General features: G+C 42.5%; 1 protein-coding gene across 2 annotated transcripts in view; it reads right to left on the bottom strand.

Moving 5' to 3' along the window:
• Positions 6,575–25,105, bottom strand: part of GRM1 (glutamate metabotropic receptor 1) — a 438,757-nt gene continuing 420,226 nt past the window's right edge. The window contains exons 9-10 of one of the 2 annotated variants that reach the window (XM_013966589.2): positions 17,471–17,555; positions 9,286–10,203 (exon numbers count right to left, since the gene is read on the bottom strand). In XM_013966589.2, the coding sequence (XP_013822043.1) occupies positions 17,495–17,555 (61 nt within the window). In that variant the 3' untranslated portion in view covers positions 9,286–10,203; positions 17,471–17,494. Of the gene's footprint in view, positions 10,204–17,470; positions 17,556–25,105 lie in introns of both variants that reach the window. The other variant, XM_018053312.1, reaches the window with a different exon arrangement.

The following is a 25,105-nucleotide window of genomic DNA, read 5'->3' as shown; positions in this document are numbered from 1 at the left end:
CTTCACAGGATCTGTTCCAGGGAAATCCAACCTGCTAAAACGTCCTCATTCATATTTATTTCCTGCAGTTTATATGAAAATGGCTTACGGGGTATGGCTAGCTCAGGGTTAAGTGTGAGCTCAAAAGGTGGCAAGACTGCCACCAAATTACTATAACACTAGGCATCAAAAAAGCAGGAGAGTTCCAGAAAAACATCTATTTCTGCTTTATTGACTATTCCAAAGCCTTTGACTGTGTGGATCATAACAAATTCTGGAAAATTCTGAAAGAGATAGAAATACCAAACCACCTGACCTGCCTCTTGAGAAATCTGTATGCAGGTCAGAAAGCAACAGTTAGAACTGGACATGGAACAACAGACTGGTTCCAAATAGGAAAAAGTATGTCAAGGCTGTATATTGTCACCCTGCTTATTTAACTTATATGCAGAGTACATCATGAGAAATGCCAGACTGGATGAAGCACAAGCTGGAATCAAGATTGCTGGGAGAAATATCAATACCCTCAGATATGCAGATGATACCACCCTTATGACAGAAAGTGAGAAAGAACTAAAAAGCCTCTTGATGAAAGTGAAAAAGGAGAGAGTGAAAAAATTGGCTTACAGCTCAACATTCAGAAAACTAAGATCATGGCATCCAATCCCATCACTTCACGGCAAATAGATGGGGAAACAGTGGAAACAGTGGCAGACTTTACCTAATCTGCCTCTTGAGAAATCTGTATGCAGGTCAGGAAGCAACAGTTAGAACTGGACATGGAACAACAGACTGGTTCCAAATAGGAAAAGGAGTACGTCAAGGTTGTATATTGTCACCCTGCTTATTTAACTTCTATGCAGAGTACATCATGAGAAATGCTGGACTGGAAGAAACACAAGCTAGAATCAAGATGGCCGGGAGAAATATCAATACCCTCAGATACGCAGATGACACCACCCTTATGACAGAAAGTGAAGAGGAGCTAAAAAGCCTCTTGATGACAATGAAAGAGAAGAGTGAAAAAGTTGGCTTAAACCTCAACATTCAGAAAACGACGATCATGGCATCCGGGCCCATCACTTCATGGGAAATAGAAGGGGAAACAGTAGAAACAGTGTCAGACTAGTTTTTGGGTCTCTAAAATCACTGCAGATGGTGAATGCAGCCATGAAATTAAAAGACGCTTACTCCTTGGAAGAAAAGTTATGACCAACTTAGATAGCATATTCAAAAGCAAAGACATTACTTTGCCAATTAAGGTCTGTCTAGTCAAGGCTATGGTTTTTCCTGTGGTCATGTATGGATGTGAGAATTGGACTGTGAAGAAGGCTGAGCGCCGAAGAATTGATGCTTTTGAACTGTGGTGTTGGAGAAGACTCTTGCAAGTCCCTTGGACTGCAAGGAGATCCAACCAGTCCATTCTGAAGGAGATCAACCCTGGGATTTCTTTGGAAGGAGTGATGCTAAAGCTGAAACTCCAGTACTCTGGCCACCTCATGTGAAGAGTTGACTCACTGGCAAAGACTCTGATGCTGGGAGGGATTGGGAGCAGGAGGAGAAGGGGACAACCGAGGATGAGATGGCTGGATGGCATCACCGACTCGATGGACATGAGTCTGAGTGAACTCCGGGAGATGGTGACGGACAGGGAGGCCTGGCGTGCTGCGATTCATGGGGTCTCAAAGAGTTGGACATGACTGAGTGACTGAAATGAACTGAACTGAACTGAACTGAAAATCACAGCAGATGGTGACTGCAGCCAAGAAATTAAAAGACACTTACTCTTTGGAAGGAAAGTTATGACCAACCTAGATAGCATATTCAAAAGCAGAGACATTACTTTGTCAACAAAGGTCCATCTAGTCAAGGCTATGGTTTTTCCAGCATTCATATATGGATGTGAGAGTTCAACCGTAAAGAAAGCTGAGCACCGAAGAATTAATGCTTTTGAATTGTAGTGTTGGAGAAGACTTTTGAAAGTCCCATGGACTGCAAGGAGATCCAACCAGTCCATCCTAAAGGAAATCAGGCCTGAGTGTTCATTGGAAGGAGTGATGCTAAAGCTGAAACTCCAATTATTTGGCCACCTCATGTGAAGAGCTGACTCATTTGGAAAGACCCTGCTACTGCTGCTGCTTCTAAGTTGCTTCAGTTGCGTCTGACTCTGTGTGACCCCATAGATGGCAGTCCACCAGGCTCCTCTGGCCCTGGGATTCTCAAGGCAAGAATACTGGAGTGGGTTGCCATTTCCTTCTCTGAAAAGACCCTGATGCTGGGGCAGATTGTAAGTGGGAGGAGAAGGGAACAACAGAGAGTGAGATGGTTGGATGGCATCACCAACTCAATGGACATGAGTTTGAGTAAACTCTGGGAGTTGGTGATGGACAGGGAGGCCTGGCGTGCCACAGTCCATAGGGTTGCAAAGAGTCGGACACAACTAAGTGACTGAACTGAACTGAGGCAGCAACACTAGACGAATGGTTAAAAGAGTCAGGTTGAAATAGAGAGAAGAGGGCAGGGCACAACCTTAAGGATACGAAAAACTGGTTAGAACCAAATAGATCCAGGATGATGGATGACGAGTCAACTTCTATTAGACCGCGAGCCTCAGTAAATGCTCAGTGTAACACATCAGCAAGTTAAAATGGCACACACACAGGTGTCATGACAGTTCCAAGGCTGAGCATAAATCCTGAGACCAGGTTGTGCTCTCAGTTAAAAGACGGTGGATTCAAGTCCTAATCTGAGTTGCACAGTTTCAAATATGTCTGTGCAGTATTATGCCTAGTTCTGCATGCAGAATGGATAAAAAGATATTCCAAAATTGGGATATAACCATAGCCTGATTAACAGTTTCGGAACCTAAGAACAAAGCTAACAGTGAAAGAAAGAAAGCAGTTGGCTTGGAGAATAAACCACTAACTAACGGCATAATTGCTGTTTTCATAAGCAATTCCCATAAGTTCCCATAAGTGGCTGAAGGGAAGCCCTGTGCCCAGTGGACTAAATGTATTCAGTCTTCTTTTGGGAAGGCAGAATTTGAACTGGACAAAAGTTGTTGTTCAGATGCTAAGTTGTATCTTAATCTTTGTGACCCCATGGACTGCAGCACACCAGGCTTCCCTGTACTATTTCCTGGAGTTTGCTCAAACTCATGTCTATTAATTCAGTGATGGCATCCAACCATCTCATCCTCTGTCATGTCTTCTCTGCCTGCCCTCAATCTTCCCCAACATCAGGCTCTTTTCCAATGAGTCGGCTCTTGGCATCAGGTAGCCAAAGTATTGGAGGTTCAGCTTCAGTATCAGTCCTTCCACGAATATTTAGGACAAAAGTTAGAGAAAAGAAGCAAATTTTGACTTTGGAAAAGGAAGGTTTTTCTAACAATTAGAGCCTTTCCTTATCTAATGCAAGATCTCAGTCCCTGGAAATACCTAGGCAGAGGGCAAAAGTTCCCTAAATCCATTCCATCCCTTAAACCAGGTCACAAATATATAAGCCTCTGTGATTCTTATCGAAAGCTTATTTCTGTTACCAGCATTTTGTCTCTGCATTTCCATCAGGCTGCCATCCTGTTGCATATCTTGCTGGTGCTATCTCTTAGTTTTCCTGGTTCCCCAGAGACCTTCATCCTGGATTTGCACAGCAGTTCTGTTCTCTGACCAGCTTTGGGTATTAACAACGTAGTTTCAGACTTGCATTTCCAGGATCCAGGACCATCTGCTCTCTCTCTGCACAACTGCTGGCCATAAGCCTTGTACCAGCCCTCCCCTTCCTGTCCAACCCTAGTCAATGGTGGCTTCTCACCTGGCCCCGGCCTGACATGGGAAGAAGAAGACACAAGGGAATAAGACAGATCTTCACTGAAGTAAGAGTTTAAGTGATTTCTAAATTTACTTCCAACTCTTTAATTCTGTGATGATTTTCCTTTTCAGCTTTTATAATCTTCATTCATAAGCTTTTCCTCCTTGTTTATTAAGCTGTAAGCACTGCTTCTTCAGAGAAGACAATGGCAACCCACTCCAGTACTCTTGCCTGGAAAATCCCATGGACGGAGGAGCCTGGTGGGCTGCAGTCCATGGGGTCGCTAGGAGTCAGACACAACTGAGCGACTTCACTTTCACCTTTCACTTTTATGCATTGGAGAAGGAAATGGCAACCCACTCCAGTATTCTTGCCTGGAGAAACCCAGGGATGGGGGAGCCTGGTGGGAGCCTGCCATCTATGGGGTTGCACAGAGTTGGACACAACTAAAGTGACTTAGCAGCAGCAGCAGCAGCAACTGCTTCTCCAGCTACCCTGAGAAAATCAAGCCAGTTTCCAGTTGAATAGCATCACTTCTTGAATTCTCGAAGTTCAGTCTTCCTTTCTCCCAAGGCTTGGTGACACAATTAGCCTTTCTACTTTGTCTAACGGAATATACCTCTGTAAGGAAGGAATCCCCAGCGCACACATCCCCATGGATGACTTATTTGCCCTCTAACTGGTGCCTTCTCCAGCAGTCTGTGTCTTATCTGCAGTTCTCCTGAAGAGGATGCTGTTTCCCACACCTAGCACTACCTTGCCAGACCTCTGGCTGGGCTCAGGGAACAGTGAGTATTCCCACCCTCTTCTGCAGGCAGAGCAGACCCGCTGCCCAGTGGGACTGCTCTCTCTGACGCCAAAAGAAGAGCTTGTTTTTCGTGGTGAAAACACGTGCTATTCCAGTTGGCAGATTTAGGATCAGTAGGTAGAAATACAGAGCTCTGGACCCCATAAGGATCTTGGAACAAATTTTCAGAGAACTGGGCTGGGAAAACGATATAGTGTTATATAGTAAATACTCATTTACTTTCTCAGCAAATACTTATTGAGTGTCTGCTTTGCCTTGAAGACTCAGAAATCAGGTATTAGAACACAAAAAAGAACTAACAGTCTCTTCAGGGAAAGAGCCATGTAAGTTAGAATGTAATCTGGGATGTGAATAAAATATGGGAATATGAAGGGGAAGTGAAGTTGCTCAGTCATGTCCGACTCTTTGTGACGCCATGGACACCAGGCTCCTCCGTCCATGGGATTTTCTAGGCAAGAGTACTGGAATGGGTTGTGTTTTCCTTCTCCAGGGAACTTTCCAACTCAGGGATCGAACCCGGGTCTCCCACATTGTAGACAGACGCTTTACCATCTGAGCCACCAGGGAAGTGAAAGTAATCTGAATTGACAGACTCGTATGTTTTATCCATGGGTTCTGGAGAAGAGCATGGATTCACAGGCTTAGTATGGGGATCAATTCTCTGCTGAGCCACTTACTCTCTAGGAGATTTTGGGCAAGTGCAAATTATTCTAGTTCTTTACAATATTCCTTATGGCTGTAGTACTGGGAAGATTAACTGAGAATGAACGCAAAGGAGCTGCAGGGCCTTCTCTGGCCTTCCAGCGGTTGAGACTCCATGCTTCTACTGTAGGGGCCGGGGGTTCCATCATTGGTCAGAGAACTAAGATCTCGAGGGGTCGAGGTGGGAAGAGGGGGGGCCACTGCAACATTTCTGGCCCAGAATAGGTTTAAAAATACGTTGCTTCTCTTCTCTTTGGTGGCTTCTCAGGATAGAAAGTGTTGGGGTAGTTCCTCATACAACGTTTGTAGTATCTGGACTCCAATTTCACTATCTCCAAATGTCTCCGTTTTGATGAAGCTTCTGGACTCTCCAAGCAGAGGCCTTAATGACTCACGATGATATATGGCTGCTTCTTTGGATTAAACATCTGAAATGTTACTGTTTTCTCCTTTTCTTCCCCATTCTTTGCTTCTCCTTCTCTCTCCTATGGGTTTTCCTCATCAGACACCAAGTCCCCATTTCATAACTTTTCATTCTATTTTCTGGGCCCAATGCGGGTAACCCCAGTGTCTCAGCTCCTGATTCTGGTAGTTTCTTCAACATCAGCCTTTCTGGATAGAGGCTGCTCTTTCCATCTAAATGCACCACGATCTCATGGATGTGGCCCTGGTATCACCAAGTTTTCTCTTCGAATGACACTTGGTAGATGCCTTACTTTGCAGGTGTCTCATTCAGAGATGTGAATAAAAGAGGCTCCATTGCTTTGAGGACCAGTGAAGTCTCTATTGAAACGCAGGGGAATAGAAGTTGGGATGAGCAGAAGGATATCAACAAGGTGAGAAACCAGGTGCCCCTAGAGTGTGAGCCAAGGGGAAAAAGGCTGTGGGGGGCACAAATGAAACAATGATGGGGCTTTTGGATGCCTCTGTCTCTAAAGCTTTCCTGGCGATGCAGGACTTTGTCAACCTCATGTATTCTATCAAAAAAGCTAGATGACAATGTCTGTCACACTACTGAAAATTTAAATTCTGGAGTTCACTTTAAACTGATACATCCTTCCTCATAATCAAATTATGCTCTACTTTGTCACCTACCTGGTCTGTAGATTTTGTGTGGTGACCTCCAGCTTTCACCTAAAAGACGTGTTCTGAGCAAAATCAAACCACTGAAATTATTTTTTATGCCAGTCAATTTCTGCCATTGTCATGCTTACAAACTAGAGAGAGGGAACATACTCGTTTAATAAATAGAAAATATTTATTATACAGCATTATCAAGATTATTTGACAAAAGGCAGTAACGAGCCAAAGGAAAACACTTTCACAAGAAGCTAAACAACTTGTATAAGCACATACATTAAGGTAGAAAGTTTCTGCCCTTTTTGTATAGGGTATGTATGTGTACATTTCCAATTTTGAACAATTATGATTTAAGAGCTAATAACCTATTGTACTCAGGAAAACTTTTAATCATGGTAATTGTAGGCATTCAGAGTAATAGTGTGACTGGTGTTGAATGTTTTCACCAAACATCTGAAACTAAAACCTCAGGACAAACTGACATAGTATTTTAATAGTAGAAGTTTTTCTGATCTATTCTTACTTTAAAAGTTTCTGAATGCACAAGTTCTGATGTTAAGAACAGATGTCAATGACATTCGGATAAAACACATGTTTCACTAATATTAGATTGTATACTTTCCCTTGCTAGTTTGCCAATTAGTAGATCATATATCAAGCACTAGAACCATCCATTTTCCTTATTCTGCCTCATGACAGTGAAAATGGAACTGAAATCACATTTCAGTCATGAGTCTTTCTACCAAAGGTGTAATAAAATAATTTTTTAAAAAGAAAAGGCAGTCTTTTCTTCAGATAAAACTGACTAAACTTGGCAGTAGAATATGGAAAGACATAAGAAATATGAGCCTCAAACATTGGAGTGGATGTTAAATTCTGAACAAATGATGCAGTGGGTATTTAAAGAGTCTAAGATAATTTTTGGCTGAGAAATCAGCAGCTTTAACATGAAGGAAGCACATTGAATGACTGAACATAAGGCATAAACAAAGATATTTAAGGGGATAAGATCCATTCCCAAATAATACAAGAATCAGAACAGCAAGAAAAATCTCTTTTATTGGGGGGAAAGGGAGGAGTAAAAATGAAACAACTGGATCACACAGACATGGATATTACACACCACAAATAACAAAGGAGAGGAAAAGCTAGGGCAGTGAAATATATGAAGGAAAGGACATGGAAATAAAAATGAAAAGAAATCAAAAAGCGAGGAATAAATAAATTTAAAAATTATGACAAGACAGTGGCTAGTGTATGCTTTAAGCACATAAAGCTCAAGTAGCAGTGGAAAATTAAAAAAATCATAAAAGAAACAGAAATAATGTAGATACTATTTCAATCTTATGTTTTAATAATGATGTGTGCAATTATATAAAATCTACCTTTTTACTGTTACCCAGAGTTTTTTGTGAACTTTTAGTATAACAAATCTTCAAACCACTTCATTAATAACATATTTCCACATCATAAAATATCTGAAAAATATGTTCCCTCTTAGAAGAAAGACCATCTAAGCAGCATATGAAAAACATTGGACCACAGGACTCCAACCTTCAAAGAGCTCCCGTAGATATTGATGATAATGGTATATAAAACATTACTGGAACATAAAAATATCTATGCTATATCAGAGAGACAGTCTTCTAGTTGCAGTTAGATTGACATTACATTGCACAGTTTTTATTATCACGGGTATACAAGGACACAGGAACACATTCACTTGCTAGTTACAAGGACTTCGGTGACAGTTGGAAAGAATTATTTGTCATTGAAACCAATAATAGCTGCTATGAGTACACCATTAAGTTCAAAGATAGATTTGTTTCTGTAGTACATAGGAGAAACAATGGCACCAAATACATACTGCATCTTAGAAAGTTCAACTGGTAAGTATTATTTGCTACAGTAAATGGAAGGTAACGATTTTGCCATGTGGCTTGTTCTCTTTAACGTAAGGGCGAAGGAGAGCCGCCTTGGCACACAGGTAAATCCGCAAAAGTCTTCTGCTACTCTCAAAACAATCTCATCTACCCTTTTTTAAATAATGAAATCACCAATAAGCGAGCATCAGATATGGGAAGCTGATTTTGCTGATTTAGTTCAAAGCCCCAAGCCTCTGCACTGTCCTGTTTCTCCTTCCGCCCTTCGTTAGCACTGCTGATGAAGCGCTTTTGGTTGATGATTTTGCTCCTATTCCTGTTCTCCTAAATAGAGGAAAATCCCAGAGCAGCAAGGTGTCCACGCACCGTTCTTCAAGTGTGACAGCAAGGCTGGCACTGGATGGGCGTGCGGTTGGTGAAGACAGACCCCTTTTGGGGCCAGTTCCCCCCAAGGGTGCCGGATACCAGGGTTCTGTGGGCCCAGTAGGGAGAAGGGCTTGAGAAACGAGCTGCTGTCCATCACCGTTCTCTGGGTGGTTCCCCTCCTTCACCCACCTGCTCCACCTGGCTCCACCAAGCTCGTTGGACACACCAGGATGACGAGCTAATGATTAACTGAGCGGTCCTCCCCGCTGTCCCCTTTCAAACGGGCCAAGTGGGTGGGCGTGTACATCTACGCGCAATGGTCCAAAGAGATTATGTGGGTTGGTTTTATTTATTTGTTTATTTTTTGCGATAAAAGTTACATACTACATGGGATTGTGCTTTGTCGGAATTCCCTTTCTTCCCAGAGAAGAGTTTTGGAAAATTCAAGACTCGGAATCCTCGCCTGGATCCCTTCTGGCTTGCGGAGTCCAGCACCTCTGGCGCTGGCCTTGCTAAGGCGGCCGCAGCCGTCGCATCCTTGATCCTGACTCCCCTCCAGCCTTGGCTCCCCGCCCAGCTTCCCGCACGTCTCTCCCGGGGAGGTGCTCAAGCTCCCTGACCGACCACCTCTGGCCTTTCCTCCCATGGACACCTGCTCCCTACAGGGTGGACGAGCTCTGCTTATAGTCCCTCAGGATGACCGAGGCGTAGGTCACATTGGGAGGGGTGCAGAGCACCGACTCGGACACGGGGGAGCTGGGCACCGAGCTGCCCGAGGCCACCGAGTCGCGGAAGGGGGACGGGGGCGTCAGGGCGGGCGAGGCCTCCGGGGTGGGCTTGCTGGGCGCCGGCAGGTCCCCCTCCTCCTCTTCCTCCTCCAGCTCGTCCTCCTCGGTGTTCCCTTCCCGCTCGGACAGGTACTCCTGCAGCAGCTTGAACCTCTCGCTGTCGTCCTCGTCGTCGTCTTCGCCAGGCGGCGAGGCGGGCTCCTCCGCGAAGGGGCTCAGCGGCAGCGGCAGCAACGGCAGGTGCTGCGGGGGCGCCGGGGGCGGGAACAGGGGCCGCCCCCCGTTCCCCACGGCCCCGGGCACCGCGAGCACCGAGCTGAAATCCGGGATCCCGGCGCTGAAATTGTTGACCACTCCCTGCAGCTGGTCCAGGAAGGATTTCTGCGGCAGCGGCGGCTGCTGGAGGGGCGGGGGCAAGCCCTTGGGGATGGCCGGCTCGGCCAGGAAGAGGGGAGTCTCCTCGGCCGGCAGGTGGGGCGGCAGAGGCGGGGTGCTGGCCGCGGTCGGCACGCGGCGGGGCGCCGCCCTGGAAGGACTGCTGGGAGGGCTGAAGCCCGCCGGCTGGGCGTCCTCCTCCTCCACGTTGTAAAGGGTCTTGGTGCTGGCATCAGAAAAGGTCAGGCTCTTGCCGGAGCCTTGGTAACTTTTAGTGAGGGGTTTGATGACGGCTGTTTGGTTGCAGGCCGTCTCGCTGGTCTTCAGGTGCACCGAGAGCCGGTGCCACGTGTGCTGACCTTTGGGCACCTGTCTTCCACCTGGTTCAGACCACGACACAGACTTGCCATTAGAACTATGAATAGAACAGAGATGGGTTTATTTGCGGGCATCTCACGCACGCGGGATAACATACGCAAAGAACATTTGCAAGCCTAGCTCAAAGCAATTTGACTCCCTCCCACTGTATGTCTGCTTGTCGCACACACTCCCACCCTCTCCTTTTTACCCATCAGACTCCAAAAGCTGCAGCGAGCGCAGGTTGCCTCTGAAGCTGTGGCCAGGGATGCAATCCACCCCAACACAAGGCAGGACATTTTGACCCTGAGAAAAACTGTAGCGGAGAAGAGCTAGCTTGTTGTAGAAGCAGCTATTTTCATTTAAGTCTGATTTCACAGCTATTACATACACACACAAACGCTCAAAGGCGGTGAAAAAATTGTTGCTCAGTGCAAGCTTTTGAAAGATCCCAAGATTGACAAATTAAAAATAAAATCTTAGTCACACACAGACAACAGAGCATAATGACCATAGCTATTGTCTCCCTTTCTTCTTAGTCCCTGGAACAAATTAAGACCCACGTATAAAACTACTCTCATCGTCCTGTGAGGTTATAAAACACATCCTCTCAGATGCCCATTCTGATATGTAGGTATTTCATGTGGTACAGATGCAGCTCAGTCATGCACATGGCACCTGGGCAGAAGGGAAAAAAAGGAAATGACAGAAAAACCCAGACCCACGCTCCACTTTAGTTTCCCAGCTTTCGAGTTTCCTTTTATTTCAAAGCATTATTCTTGATGCATATGGTGGATCACAGTTCACTCATAGCAGATAGCTTGGGATTTTCACACTGGCAACATTTAAGTAGGTGTGTTTGAAAGAGCTGGAACTGGAAAGCCCAGAAAAATATGAATATCCATATCCTGTCTTAGTCTACATGCATAATTGATGCAAAAGGATAAGATTAAGATTCCGACAAAGCAGAAGTTACTGAGATCAAGACCTCTCCAGGGCCTTTTCTTCATTGATCATTGAGGAAAAAAAGGCTTAGGGCACCAAGGGTCCTACACCCTTCATGGGATCCTCATAAAGCCAACCAAATAGAACACATCTCTGAAAAAAAAAATGATATGTACTGTGTGCATATATGCACATTTATTCTGTCTGTTCTAATAACTCTGGTCTTACTTTTGGACTCTGTTTATTTTCTGTATAATTTTTAGCAGATGGTGGTACCTTACCATAGCATACTATTAATAACAACAGTGTTAATACTTAAATCAGGAAATAATTTTTTTTTCAAGATTTTGCTTTTTCTTTGTATCCATGAAAACAACAGAGGAGGTGGCACAATGATGACACATTTTTTGACATTAAAAGAAAAAAGGAAAATGCATATATTTTCTTAGGTGGAGATGTGAAATAGACTTTTTCACATCATAGTCTTTAGTCTGGGAAACAGGAAATGATCAATGGTTAACATAATGGTTTAATTAATCATTTTGAAAATACAAGAATGAATACTTTAAAAATTATGTGTGAGTGCCACATATATGATGATGGTAATGTTTTGACATTTCAAATTTTATAATCCTGAAAAGTCAAGTGAATCAAATAAGGACAGATTTGTGTAGAAAGTCTGATATCAATTCTAGAAAATTCTGCATATAAAAGTTCTAAAATAGATATAATAGCTAAATTTTCTTATTATTTGGGAAGAAACTAGTTCCTCCATATAGCTAATAATCTATGCTATATTTTTAATGTCAGATAAAAAATCTCATCTCCAAAATATGATATCAAAGTTAATATTTCATGCAAGTGTATGCTTAATGTATTCTCTAAGGATGTCTAACTGCGTATGAATGTGAGATTACCGACTTATTAGGTTCTATGCAATCTTGTTAGAATAGCTAACTCTCTCCCGAGGTGAGCAAACTAAAGAATAAGCTGGTGGTGTTCCTGCCAAGAACAGCCAACCAACCAGCCAAAGCCAAGACCAGAATCCACAGTTCCCCCTCTGGGTTTGAAATTCTGGGCAAGCTCACCTCCCACTTTCCTCTTTCCCAATTTCCTCCATCTCCCACTCTACTTACACTGTTTCTCTCCTTATCCATTTAATATGCCTCTTCCAGAAAGTATAAAATTGCCTAGTTGCCTCTTGCTTTGCTTAAATATGCTTTAATATACTTTCCAATGGCAATGCTTTGCAGCCCTTTCAATGGCAATGGAAACATTTTTTCCTTCTCCAAATGCTTGCCTCTCCATGTTCATTAAGAAAATCACTAAACTAAAAGGCTGCTCATGTCTTCATTTATTTGTACATGTATATGTGTATGTGTGTGTGTTTTGAAAACCAGTTCCCTCCAGAGCTAGTCTGATCTAGTTAAATCAGTAGGCTTAGATAAACAAAACATTGTCCAGTTTCCATATATGCTAACAAAAACGACAACATTGTATTCCTGGGACTGAGTTCACCCCCTTGCTCCCTGACTTGCCTTGTCTTCCTCCTTGTACAGGAGTCCTCTCTCGGCCTCTGTTTTAATCCGTTGAAAGGCATTATTAATCATCTTGCAGACAGAGATGATCACAGTTCAGTTCTGTTTTATCCAATACACATTTTTATTCTTGTGAGGGGAGATTTCCACCCCAGCAGTCAAAGTTAGCAGCTTTCCTTCCCCTCAGAGTCTTGCTCTAGATTTTCTGTAAAGTACTGTTTAATTAGGAAACAGTCCTAATGCCCTAGGGACTTGATCAGATTAAGAAAATTAGATTAACCTTTTTTTTTTTTCCCAAGGACAAAATAAATTGCTTCCTAAAAACCAGAGATATTGGAGAAAAAGCATCATTTCATAGAAACTAAGCACAGAGGATAAACTCCGGTCCTTCTGCATTAGTTATCTTTAACCTATGGTCAGCAGACAGCTTGAATGGTCCATGAATCTACATGTGCATTAAAGCATCGTTTTTAGGCTAAATCAATATTATGTCCTTATAGATTATGTGCTGCTATTTTTAAACGTAAAATGCTGTTATTGATAAATTGTACTTCTAGATACAAGTGTACCTAAGTTCTGAGAAGCTGTTTTTGGTGTGTTTTGTGTTCAAGCTAATAAAGGTACGATTACTATCACAAGTTCAGGTGAGTATTTGATAACTGTTTTGGTGTGAAAAGTGATTATCCTATTTGAAAAGGTTACGAACTCATTGCTGTGATATTAAGAAGAGAAAAATGTATAAAATATGGGGCAGTAAAAAGCAAGAAATACATTATAAAGATACAATATTATTATGAAATAATACTTTTATTTAATCCAAGGTAGTTTTAATACCTTATCTTTCAAAGCCGCCGGCTTCTTGCTTCTATTATTTAATGTTACTTGGTTCCTTAATCTTAGGAAAAGCAATCTGATTTAGAAACACCACAAAATTGTCAGAAAGCACCTTGTCAGAGGATACCTTGAGTGGCTAAATATATTTACTGATACTGAAGTAATTGGAAGAAATTGCTGTTAGGCCTGGGAGGGACTAGAGACACGGAGGATGAGATACATGAAGAGTCACGCAGAGCTAGAGGGTGGAGGGCTGCAATTCCAGCTCCAACTGGCTCAGGATCTTGCTTTGGTTTTTCTTCCATTAGATAAGTATCACAATTCCTGCCCCCACCCCACCCCCAAACAGAAGACCCACAATTTACAGCACTTTAGAGAAGAGTTGGAAGTGGGTGGTGTAAACAGATTAGTATATCTTTGGCATTCAGAGTGATCCTGTCTGTTTTATTTGTTTCGGTAAGTACTAGTTACATCTGCAGAGTACGCTGCTCTCTGCTCCGGAGAGGCCTAAAACAGGAATACCAGTGGGTGGGTGTTTGAGATCCGGAGGAAAGCATCCTGCACAAGCTGCCTGAGGGGGAAGCTTGCTCAACACCTGTCTCCCTTATGTCCAACTCAAGTCTCTGCCACTAGGCTTAATAGCTGCACAGCAGACAGAAGGATGGCTTCCAAAGAGCCCAGGCAAGGCGAGGTCTTCCCTTGGGGAGGGAAGTCTCAGTCCTGGGAACCTGAGCAGGGTAACATTTGTTTTCTTTGAAAATGAAAATGGAAGCAGGAAATGCCACTGGGTCATAGAGTGAAGAGAATGGCTCGCCAAGAAAACAAACCACAGCCACAGGCTTGTGGACAGCTCCGCTGTGACCCAGCAGCTGTGGCCGGGACACGTGGCCTTCCAAGGAAAGGCTGGTGTTGCCCTAAGGGAGACCCGCCTGGGTGGGAAGCCAGAGCTGCCCAGTCCAGGTATCTCACCTCCATGTTCTTCAGAAAGCTGGTACCATAGTGCAGCTTGAATAGTGATCCTTGTAGCATCTCAGGCATTGGGAACTGTTTGAAACCATTTGAGTCAGACTCTCGTTTTCTTAGGCAACTCCAAGCTAGTCTTCAATACAAAGAACTCCCACTAACTCCAGCTTCCCTTCTTGAAAGCTTCCCCCACTAAATCTGCATATTCAATATATATTCTCTGGAAGCTTCTCTGAACATTCAATATTCAGAAACTCATCTGAACTTTCAAAATTTCTCATCTTATTGAATCAGCATTGCTTATAAGGTAGAGGATTTCTGAATGTGTTGGTGAAGACAAATGCTTTTTAATATTATGAGAACATGGAAGTTGCTGCTGATATGAAGCCTTAAGTAGCATTGTGAATTTTATCCCCTCTCCTTGCTGATTCTAACTTTATCCTAAGCTGGTCAGAAAATCATTTGACTTGCTGAAATTTACAATATTACAAAGTCTAAGTGTACAATCCTCCTTTGAGAATCTTTAGATCAATCACGTTGAATATCGTAAAGTTATATGATTTGGGATAAAAGACAACATAAATAAAATCAGTTTGCTTTTATTAAGCATTGTGCCTTCTCCAATACATTAATAAAGAAAAAGACATCTACAAATGAAATTAGCTCATCAAGGTCAACAGAGTATGCAAGAGCCCATAAACTTTGTCCAGGTTTAGGGTCTACTGTCTCAAGAAAACTGACAAATATATTTCCAACTGAGAGTAGAATTCTGATGGTTTCTAAACTTTTTCTTTATTTAAGACTTTTTTTTTTTAATGTGGACCATTTTTAAAGTCTTTATTAAATTTGTTAAAATATTGCTTATGTTTTGTTTTGTTTTTTTGCTGCAAGACACATAGGATCTTAGCTCCTGGACCAGGGATGGAAACCACAGCCCCCAGCATTGGAAGGCAAAGTCTTAACTGCAGGACTGCCAGCTAAGTCCTTAGATTTTTTTCTAAGTATATTTTAAACGGCCTTTGGCCAAACATAATCATGATTGCTGGCTGAGGAAAGAAATTCCGGTGCCAACGTTTATTTATGACAACATATTGGTACAGCAGTGTTGTTTTAGTGGAGGTAAACTAGCTGCAGTTATATTCTTCCAGGAAGTATAGATGAGCCTAGATTATGTTCCTTTTGAAGAAAGTTCAGATGAAGCATTATAGTTTACTCTATGCTCCAGGCTTCCAGACTTATCACTTTAATAGCAAGTCCCTTGATGCTCTTTGGCAGTACCTGGAGTCCTCACATTTGCCCTGGAAATACAGGGCAGCTGCATTGCTCTGCAGGGCTTATTCCGCAGAGGCGGGGGAGATCTAGGCAGACCTTAAAGATCTAATAGGCAGCTTTATTTCTATCGCTAGTCCTTTCGCCTGGCTTGTTCACAAGAGCTGTGGAAAACGGAGGTCACACACACACACACACACAAAATATATATATATATATTTTTTTTTTTTTTTCTTTGGTGGGGGGGACAACTAGGGCTAAAATAGCCAGTCTTAGTCTATGGTGCACAGCTTGGAAGCTACTAGTTTCTTCCTGATCCTTTATTGTCTCCAGGAAGCTTGAATAGTCTTATTGCAAAACTTCTTTCTAATCAACCTGTTTGCTTTGCTGACTGTTGCACTATTTTTTGTCACCTACCATGGATGGACCACTTTCCACCTTTGTTGTTTTTAGGCACTCACCTTAAAGTCATGAAACGTTAGGTGCCTCTCCTCTCTCTTTGGCCCTGCTGTCATGCCAGGACAAGCACGTCTCCTAGACCCATCAGTTCCTTTTGACAGGCAGCCAGCAGCTGTCATCATCAGGATGTCCTTACTGTGTCCTTGGTCAGACTCAACCCTTGATGCAAGAAACACTCAGTGCTTTTGGACTTGGGAGAATTAGAGAGAATGCATCCTGGAAGATGAGAGAGGCTCTGATCTCGCTGTGCAGAGTCCTCCCAACCGCACCTATTTCCCTCTAACGGTCAGCGTGATTTGATCGAGACAACACTCGTTCTATTGGGGCTTTTCCAGGGGACGTGTCAGAACACGATTTCCCAATGCACTCCACTGAGTGAAGAGAAGAGCCGCTAGGACCCCATTCACTGGGCTCCATGGCCAGGCTTAGTAGCAAACATTTGAACAAACTGGGCTCTTCTCGTCTGAAGAGCTATTTGAGCCACAGACACCTCATCAGGGAGCTCCCTTCTGCTGCAGGAATGTGTACCTTTGACTCTCCCAGGAGTTTGAAGGGCTGTAAAGGAACAGCTGAGAATGATCACAGACTCCGTGCACAATGAATTGAACATGGTTTATGTTCTTTTGTTGACTTAAGGAGACACTGTCAAGATCTAAAGGTCAAAAATTGGACCAAACATGCACCGTTTTTATCAGATGGAGAAAATCTGATAAAAGCGCTCCGAATTCTGGGAAAATAATTCCTTTCCTTTTGCAAAACTCACTTTTTTGGGGGGACTCACAAAACTTTTGTGCTCCCCGGGGGATAGGAGGCACCTAGCGGAGATTCATCTTGGTGCCCACCGCCCCCCTGCTCCAACTGACAGTATGGAATTCTTCCATCCAAATTATGGCTTTACTTAAATGCAGACAGGATCATATCAAACATTTGTGCAGCAGCGAAAAAAAAAAAAAGAAAAAAGCAAAGAAAATAAAAGAAAAGAGCTCTGTTTGCCCAGGAGAAGCTGACAAATTTGTAAAGGGGGAAAATTCACTTTCAAGCTTGTGAGTGGGAGTCACAAACAAAAGTGAACCTCTAGAATGGGAAAAGTGTTGCATCTTGCGTGAAAATATAAGAAATAAAAGCAGAAAGACTAACAACTTGACAGTGTCCCTTTAAGAACGATGGACAAATTAAGGCAGTCGTGCAAACCATGGCACGTAAGGGCTCCTCGTCCTCGATGGCATGCACCACTTGCTTCCGTGTTAGAAAGTAGAAAAACCCAGGAGAGAGAAAGCGAGGGGCAAACCACTCTATTTTCCATGCAGCTTCTCTTACACATTCACTGCAGTGTGGGGGTTTTCAAAGCTGCACATGTGCCGACGGACACTGGCTGGTGGGCGAGAATTCTGGCTGCCTCTTCCTGAGGATTGAAAAGAAAAAGATACCCAGTGAGTGAGTGGTTACACACGTACATAGAGATGGTGATCACACCGCTCAGGCGGTGCCTGGGCAGGGGCAGGGCCGAGCCTGCCTCCTGAGCCTTTCTCTGGGTCACTCCGCCTCCACATTCTGCACTTTCCTTGTCCTGCCCAGGTGTGTCTTACTGCCAGGACCAATTCTGAAAGTCACATCAGTGGAGTGCATTCTTTCCTTTACCTGGTGGGACCATCTCTTTTCAACTGGCAGATGCTTTATTTTTTTGCTGTGTGTATGTCTCTCCCAAATTGGCTCTTTTCCCTCCAATCTTGATACCCCCTTTTATTCTTAGAGGCAGTGGATTCCATCTGAATCTTCCAACCCACCACCCGTCTTAAAGAATGCTTACAGATTTACATCTTACACTGTGACGTTTAATTGCAGTGCTAATTTGACTCCATATTATGTTATCATAAAAGGAATGCTGTTACTTCACATAAAGTCATAGGTATCTCTTGGCCCTCACAAGATGGAACATATCCAGAGGTGGAAAGAAGGGAAGTGGCAAGAGACTGGATGAACCTCCCCCCAGGGAAGAAATTCATCTCAGGCCCTGGTTGGATGTCTCTTTATATAGCACAGTGTGTGGGTCTGGTAAGTGGAGAAGATTCTTTACTAGACATGTCAAGGCTTATGTGCCGGCCATGCACAGATGGCCTTTTCAGCATTTGTTGGAGTGAGGCTACCTGGATTTCCCACAAGTTAAGGAAACATGAGCTTCCCTCTTTAGAAGCCGGTGGGACAAAGCCATTTTAGTCTCACTCCATATTAAGAGGGCAGCCAATCACAGAAAAGAATTTAGGAAGAAGACGCTAAAGGAGAACCATCAGCAGGTGCTATGAGTGGTGTGGATAAGACTGCAGTCATGAAGTCCCCTCTAAGGCTTTCTCACAAATGTTCTCTGCCAATCATCCTTGGGCCAATCTACCCAAGATCCTGGTGACAATTATGCAGTGTTAATCAGAAGAGGACCATAACAACTCCAGGCAAATCAAAGGCGTTTGCCAACCTTCCTATCTCTCTTTCCTATCAAAGCAGGCAGAAGAGGGGAAGTTCAGAAGAGGGAAGGAAGAGACAGAAAAAGATTTCAGGCTGAGGCCTGACATTGTTCTGGGAAGGAGAGATGTGAGTTTTGAGATCTGAAACAAGGTAGAAGGTGAGAAAAAAGATTTTTCATAGCACAGTTGAAGGTGAAGGAGAAAAATAAAACTGATCAATATTTCCATCAAGTTTAGACCATTCAGTAAACCATTTGAGAGCACACGAGCTATCCAGAAAGATCTGAAATTCTCATCCAGAGATAAGAACTTGAAACACTTTGGTATAATTTCATTTCCACCGCACTAGTCCATTTACTCAAGAAAATTAGACAAAGAGATCATGTTTGCTATTGAATAAGTCAAAGCGAAATGACACTTACTGTGCCCATCTGCAGTCATAAAGGTCATGAAAACATTAGTGGTAGATGCCCAGAAACAAAAATATGATGTTTGAATGTATAAATGAAGTTATTGGCAGAAAAGGGCATTTCACCTGTAAAATAATATTAAAACAATTTCATTCCTCATGAAGACAGAAAATACACTCAAAGCATTTGGCTTTGCCTTGCTAAATTGCCTGATCCCCTTGAAGCCTCCAATTAATTCTTCTTTAGATAATGTCCATATGTGGCCTGGTCCAATGGTACAGAGAAGACAGGACCCTAGCAGAGCTGATTTCCTGGCCCGTGACCAATACAGACACCGGTGGGTCTCTCATGCGAAGGGCTCTGAACTCAGGGTTTAGTGTTCTCAGTTCATCTTTTTGAAACTCACAAATAATTTTATCACTTAATTTGTGTTTTATAAGTGATGCTGCATGTGGAAACTTAATGCATAGGGAGGGGCTTAGAGCCTCACCTCATGCATAGTCCTGGCTCCCTGGACAGGTTTGCAGCTTCTTGCTTCCCTCCCTACCCCACATTCTTCTACTCTGCCTTGGTGACCAGAACCCATCCAGCCTCCCACTACCCACCCCTGCCCAATGATCACTGCCACCCTCCTCCCCTGCCAGGCAACCATCAGCATGGATGTGGGAAGATCAGATCAGGATCTGGCAACAAGGTCTTTTTACCCCACAGCATCACAAGGGAGCAAGTGGCCACGGCCACCTCCTCCCTGCACGGGCACGTCCTCTGTGCATCTGGCAAGTAACAGGGCAGGGATGAGCCTTGTACCCCTCCTCCATGCAGGTACCTTGTCAGTCTCTGAGGTGGTGTTGCAATATCCTTGGGGGTCCCCAGTCCACCATGAGTTGGGGCAGGGGGCACTGGAAAAGGGGAGTTGCCCAGGTTTAGTTTCTGCATGGCATCTACCCAGTAACTGGCTGGAGGGGAAGCTGGCTGAAAAGAAATGGCTTTGTATTTTAGTACCGTTAACATTTTTCCTTCTATGTGTTCAACAGGGGCTCCAGGTCTTCATTTTGCACTGTTGCTGCTGCTGCTGCTAGGTCGCTTCAGTCGTGTCCGACTCTGTGCAACCCCATAGACAGCAGCCCACCAGGCTCCCCCGTCCCTGGGATTCTCCAGGCAAGAACACTGGAGTGGGTTGCCATTGCCTTTTCCAATGAACGAAGTGAAAAGTGAAAGTGAAGTCGCTCAGTCGTGTCCGACTCCTAGCGACCCCATGGACTGCAGCCCACCAGGCTCCTCCATCCATGGGATTTTCCAGGCAAGAGTACTGGAGTGGGGTGCCATTGCTGCAAATGATATAGCTGGTCCTGTCTGCTGAGATGTATGGATGATGATAAAAAGCACAGAGAAACATCCTGGCAGCTTAGAGGCTCGCCCTGCTGACATTAGCATAGGCGCGCACAGTGCGGCATGCCTGACCAGATCAGCAGTGGTGTCTCCTGGAAACTGGGGCAGGAAGCTCCCCCCTGCAGCTGACTTGAAACTACCCTTGCAGCTATAGATAGCACCGTGGTTCCTTTGGGGGCTTCAACCATATTGACAGCTAAACTTCATGCAGTTATTCCAAACAATACCAAAGCCGTCTTTACTATTGATTGACATGCCTGAAAAAAATGACAACTTCTTCATGGTGCCATTTCTTTAGTTTTTGACTTTGACTTTGTGTTGAAGTGCAATGTAAATGACCCGTGTATACAGATGTTACTTTTATGTAAGAGGTGGATTATTAAAGGCTACAAGTCAAAAATTGAAACATCTGATTCCAATGTGGCCATTTTACCAACTGCATAAAATCTGAGTGAAGGAGCTGGACTTCAGGGTATTTTTAGCAACTGTAGAACCACATATTCAACCAACCCCAGAGTCCGCAAGCCAGAGTAAAAGCTTGGAGGGAAAATGCAGCATATGGGGGCTTGTCAAATATAAGTCCCAAATCTGTGCTGAATCTTTTGGCAGAAATTGCGGATTTAATGAAACCCCAGAAGTTTAGTTAGAAAGATTCATCTTCAGTTTCTTCTGGAAGTGAATTCTTTTTTTTTTCTTTTCTTTCCCCTTCCATGCTTCTTTTCTTCCTTCCCTTCTTTTCCTCCTTTCTTCTCTTTCTTTCTTCAAAATCCCTTCTAGTTCTGTGCATAGCTTCTCCCATCTGTTACCATTGTCCACATAATCTTTCTGGTGAAGATTCTTGAGAGTCTCTTGGACTTCAAGGAGATAAAATCAGTCAGTCCTAAAGGAAATCAACCCTGAGTACTCACTGAAAGGACTGATACTGAAGCTGAAGCTCCAATACTTTGGCCATCTGATGTGAAGAGCTAACTCATTGGAAAAGACCCTGATGCTGGGAGGGATTGGGGGCAGGAAAAGAAGGGGATGACAGAGGATGAGATGGTTGGATGGCATCATCAACTCAGTGAACACGAATTTGAACAAACTCAGGGAGATAGTGAAGGACAGGGAAGCCTGGGATGCTACAGTCCATAGGGTTGCAAAGAGTCAGACAGAACTTAGCGACTGAGCAACAGCAACATCACTCTTTGAGTGTACTTACTTCCATATGCTTTGCTTTCATGTGTTATTTTCTTTACAGCAAGTCACCCATACATTGGTTTCTATGCTAAGAACTATTTTTTACGTCAGCTTGAGAAGTTGTTACAGACAAGTCTTATTCATTATAATATAGCAATAAGATTTCAGGCCAAGGATTCAGGAGACCAGATACTTTCCAACTGTGTATTTGCCTCTTTCAGACTCAGTTTTTCATCCATAAAGAAAGATTGTTGATACAGTACATGTGAAAATGCTTCCAATAGCAAAATGCCATCCCTGCTTAAGACGTTACTAGAAATGTCCATGTAATTCTCCAGGCAAAAATGCTGGAGTGGGTTGCCATCCCCTCCTCCAGGGGATCTTCCCGACCCAGGGATCACACCTGCAGCATTTATGTCTCCTACATGAGTAGGTGAGTTCTTTACCACTAGTGCCACCTGGGAAGCCCAGAATACTGGAAGAATAAAATACAGACAAAAGGTGGATATTTTAAGTCTCAGTGAGTATTTAAGTTAGACTAACTCAGAGGATCTCAAACTTCACGTTGTTTTACTCATAAATTTTAACCACTTGCCTTATTCAGGAATTTTAATAACTTCTAGTATAAAATAGTTTTCTCTCTAGAATTTTTTTCCCCCGAGAAACATTAGCAAGATTGAGTGGATGTATCTGGAGTGGGTAAAAGCTAGGTACAGAGCCAAGCTAGCTGTCTGTGTCTGAATCTGCATGTCTATGACAGGTTTGGAGGTGAGTCTTTTAGCAGAGATAAAATGGTCTATGCAATTCCAGATGGTCACCATGGAAATAATGTGGCAGCTGTCCAAAGTAATCATAAAGATTGACAGCAATCACTCAAGACCATTTTTGTAGAAGATACCTATCTTTTTTTTGTTATAAATAAATGGGATAATTTCTACCTCTGACTGCTTTCCAAAGTCAAACACATTTTTCCATTATCTGAATTTAAATATGTTATTTTTCAGCATTCATGCATCAGAGTGGAAAATAGAGCTGACTGTATATATAGACCTATTGTAACTGGTTATTGTTTTACTCTTCCTTATAATACCTGCACATCTAATTTAGTATAGTAAGGTTTCCTATAAAGACAATAAGGTAGTATAAAATATTGTTCTATTTTAAAATCTTTAATTGTAAAGATTTCTAAGTTAATAAGAAACTATAGAAAATGAGCTAATAAAATTCAACTCAATTACCATCATAGGTTTGTCAAATATTAACATTCTGTCTTATTATGGTTCCTTTTCTTTTGAAAACATCAGGGATAAATTTGAAGCACTCTATATATTATTCTTAACACCAATCCTCTTCTTTTCAAGAGAAAATTTGGTATATAGCATACTTGGCATATATTAATACCTTTTCAACATGTATAGATTAATAAATATTATTATCATTGTGATATGACTTAGCATGTTATTAGATTTCACATTCATAGCATCACACACTATTTCCATTCAGCAATCTGCACTTTTTGCACAGTATTATGTTAATATACATAGCTCTAGTTCATTAACTTAAAACTAAATTGAATAAATACTTCATTATCAAGAATATAATCAATTCTCTTACTGATGGCCATTTAGGTTACTCCTTATACCCTGCTATTTTAAGCAATATTGTAGTAAACATTCTTGGTTATCTCTCCTTGCACATATATGAGAAAGCTTTTCTCTGGTGTGGATTGAGAAGTAGAGTTGATGGATTTTTGCAAATGCACAGTATTCTTTCTTATATACTGCCAAATTGCTCTGCAAAATGCTTGCAAATTTTACAGTGCTATGTGAGAATCCCTGTTATTCTTTCTAATTCAGCTTGCTTTTCAGACATCTTTAAAATTGTCTCTTTATTAAGAAAAATGTTTTAAATATATGAACATGGAAAAATTCTAAAATGAAACCCATATCCCTATTAGCCAGCTTCAATAATAGTCAATATGTATGTGAATCTTGTTTCATCTATACTTGCCATTTATTTATTTTAAAGCAAATCTAAAACAGTGTCATTCCATCCATAAAGAATTTAGTATATAAGCCTGCCATACAGGTACACAATTTTATAATAAAAGGAAAAATATTTCCCAAAGTACATTAATTGGAGAAGGAAATGGCAACCCACTCCAGTATTCTTGCCTGGAGAATCCCATGGGCGGAGGAGCCTGGCAGGCTGCGGTCCATGGGATTGCAAGAGTCAGACACAACTTAGTGACTAAATCACCACGAAAGTACATTAATAGTGATTCTTTGATATTTGATATTAGGCTTTCCAGGTGGCTCATTGGTAAAGAATCCTCTTGCCAATACGGGAGATGCCGGAGACTCAGGTTTAATCCCTAGGTTTCCTGGATCAAGAAGGTCTCCTGGAGCAGGAAGTTGCAACCGATTCCAATATTTTTTCCAGGGAAACCCCATGAAGAAAGGAGGCTGGTGGGCTTCTGTCCATAGGTTTGCAAAGAGTCAGACACGACTGGGCACAATATTTGATATTAACATTTTTATATTAAATAATAAATATTTTAATTTCCTGATTGTCTCTATATTTTTGAAGCCTTTATTGAATTTGTTACAATATTGTTTCTGTTATGGCTTGGGATCTTTTGGCCAAGGGGCATACGGGATCTTGGCCCTTGGCTTTTGGCTCCTAGACCAGGAATCAAACCCACACTCCCTGCATTGGAAGGCGAAGTCTTAACCACTGGATCACCAGGGAAGTCTCATCTCTATATTTTTATTTTACTTTTGATTTTCAAAACATCATAGAAAAAATATTTATGTATCATATTTTCTCTGTGAGTCTTCTGTCTTTTATAATCTATGGATGTTCCCTCATCCTTTTTGCTTGCTATCTATCTGTTGAAGAAGCATCCAGATTATGAATTTTATGGATTGAGTCTCTATGTGTCATTTAACATGTTTCTCTGTTACCTGTATTTCCTAGGAATTATAGTTAGATCTGAATTCTTGATCCACTTCATGATCAATTGTATGGAGAGAACAGTTCATTAGAGGTGGTGTTTTCTCTCTGTTATACCATATGGGGAAGAACATAAACTGGGTCGTCTAGTAATCACATTAAGACTGATCAGTGGATTTAAGGCTGTCAGCCTGATGTATAGATTATAAAACTCCCCATCAGTCTTTCATCTAATTGTTTTAGTGGTCATTGGTGACATTATATAGATCAATTACTTTTTTACAAAACAATAAAATAATGCAGTTATCATTCTATGACTCTTTAGAGTCCCTTGGATTGCAAGGAGATCCAAACAGTCCATTCTAAAGGTGATAAGTCCTGGGTGTTCTTTGGAAGGACTGATGGCTAAATCTGAAACTCCAATACTTTGGCCACCTCATGCAAAGAGTTGACTCACTGGAAAAGACTCTGATGCTGGGAGGGATTGGGGGCAGGAGGAGAAGGGGACAACAGAGGATGAGATGGCTGGATGGCATCACTGACTCAATGGACATGAGTTTGGG

This window comes from Capra hircus, chromosome 9, assembly GCF_001704415.2.
Source record: "Capra hircus breed San Clemente chromosome 9, ASM170441v1, whole genome shotgun sequence".
Classification (NCBI taxonomy): Eukaryota; Metazoa; Chordata; class Mammalia; order Artiodactyla; family Bovidae; genus Capra; species Capra hircus.
Note: the sequence above shows the minus strand (reverse complement) of the source record. Positions and strands in the feature narration are given on the sequence as shown.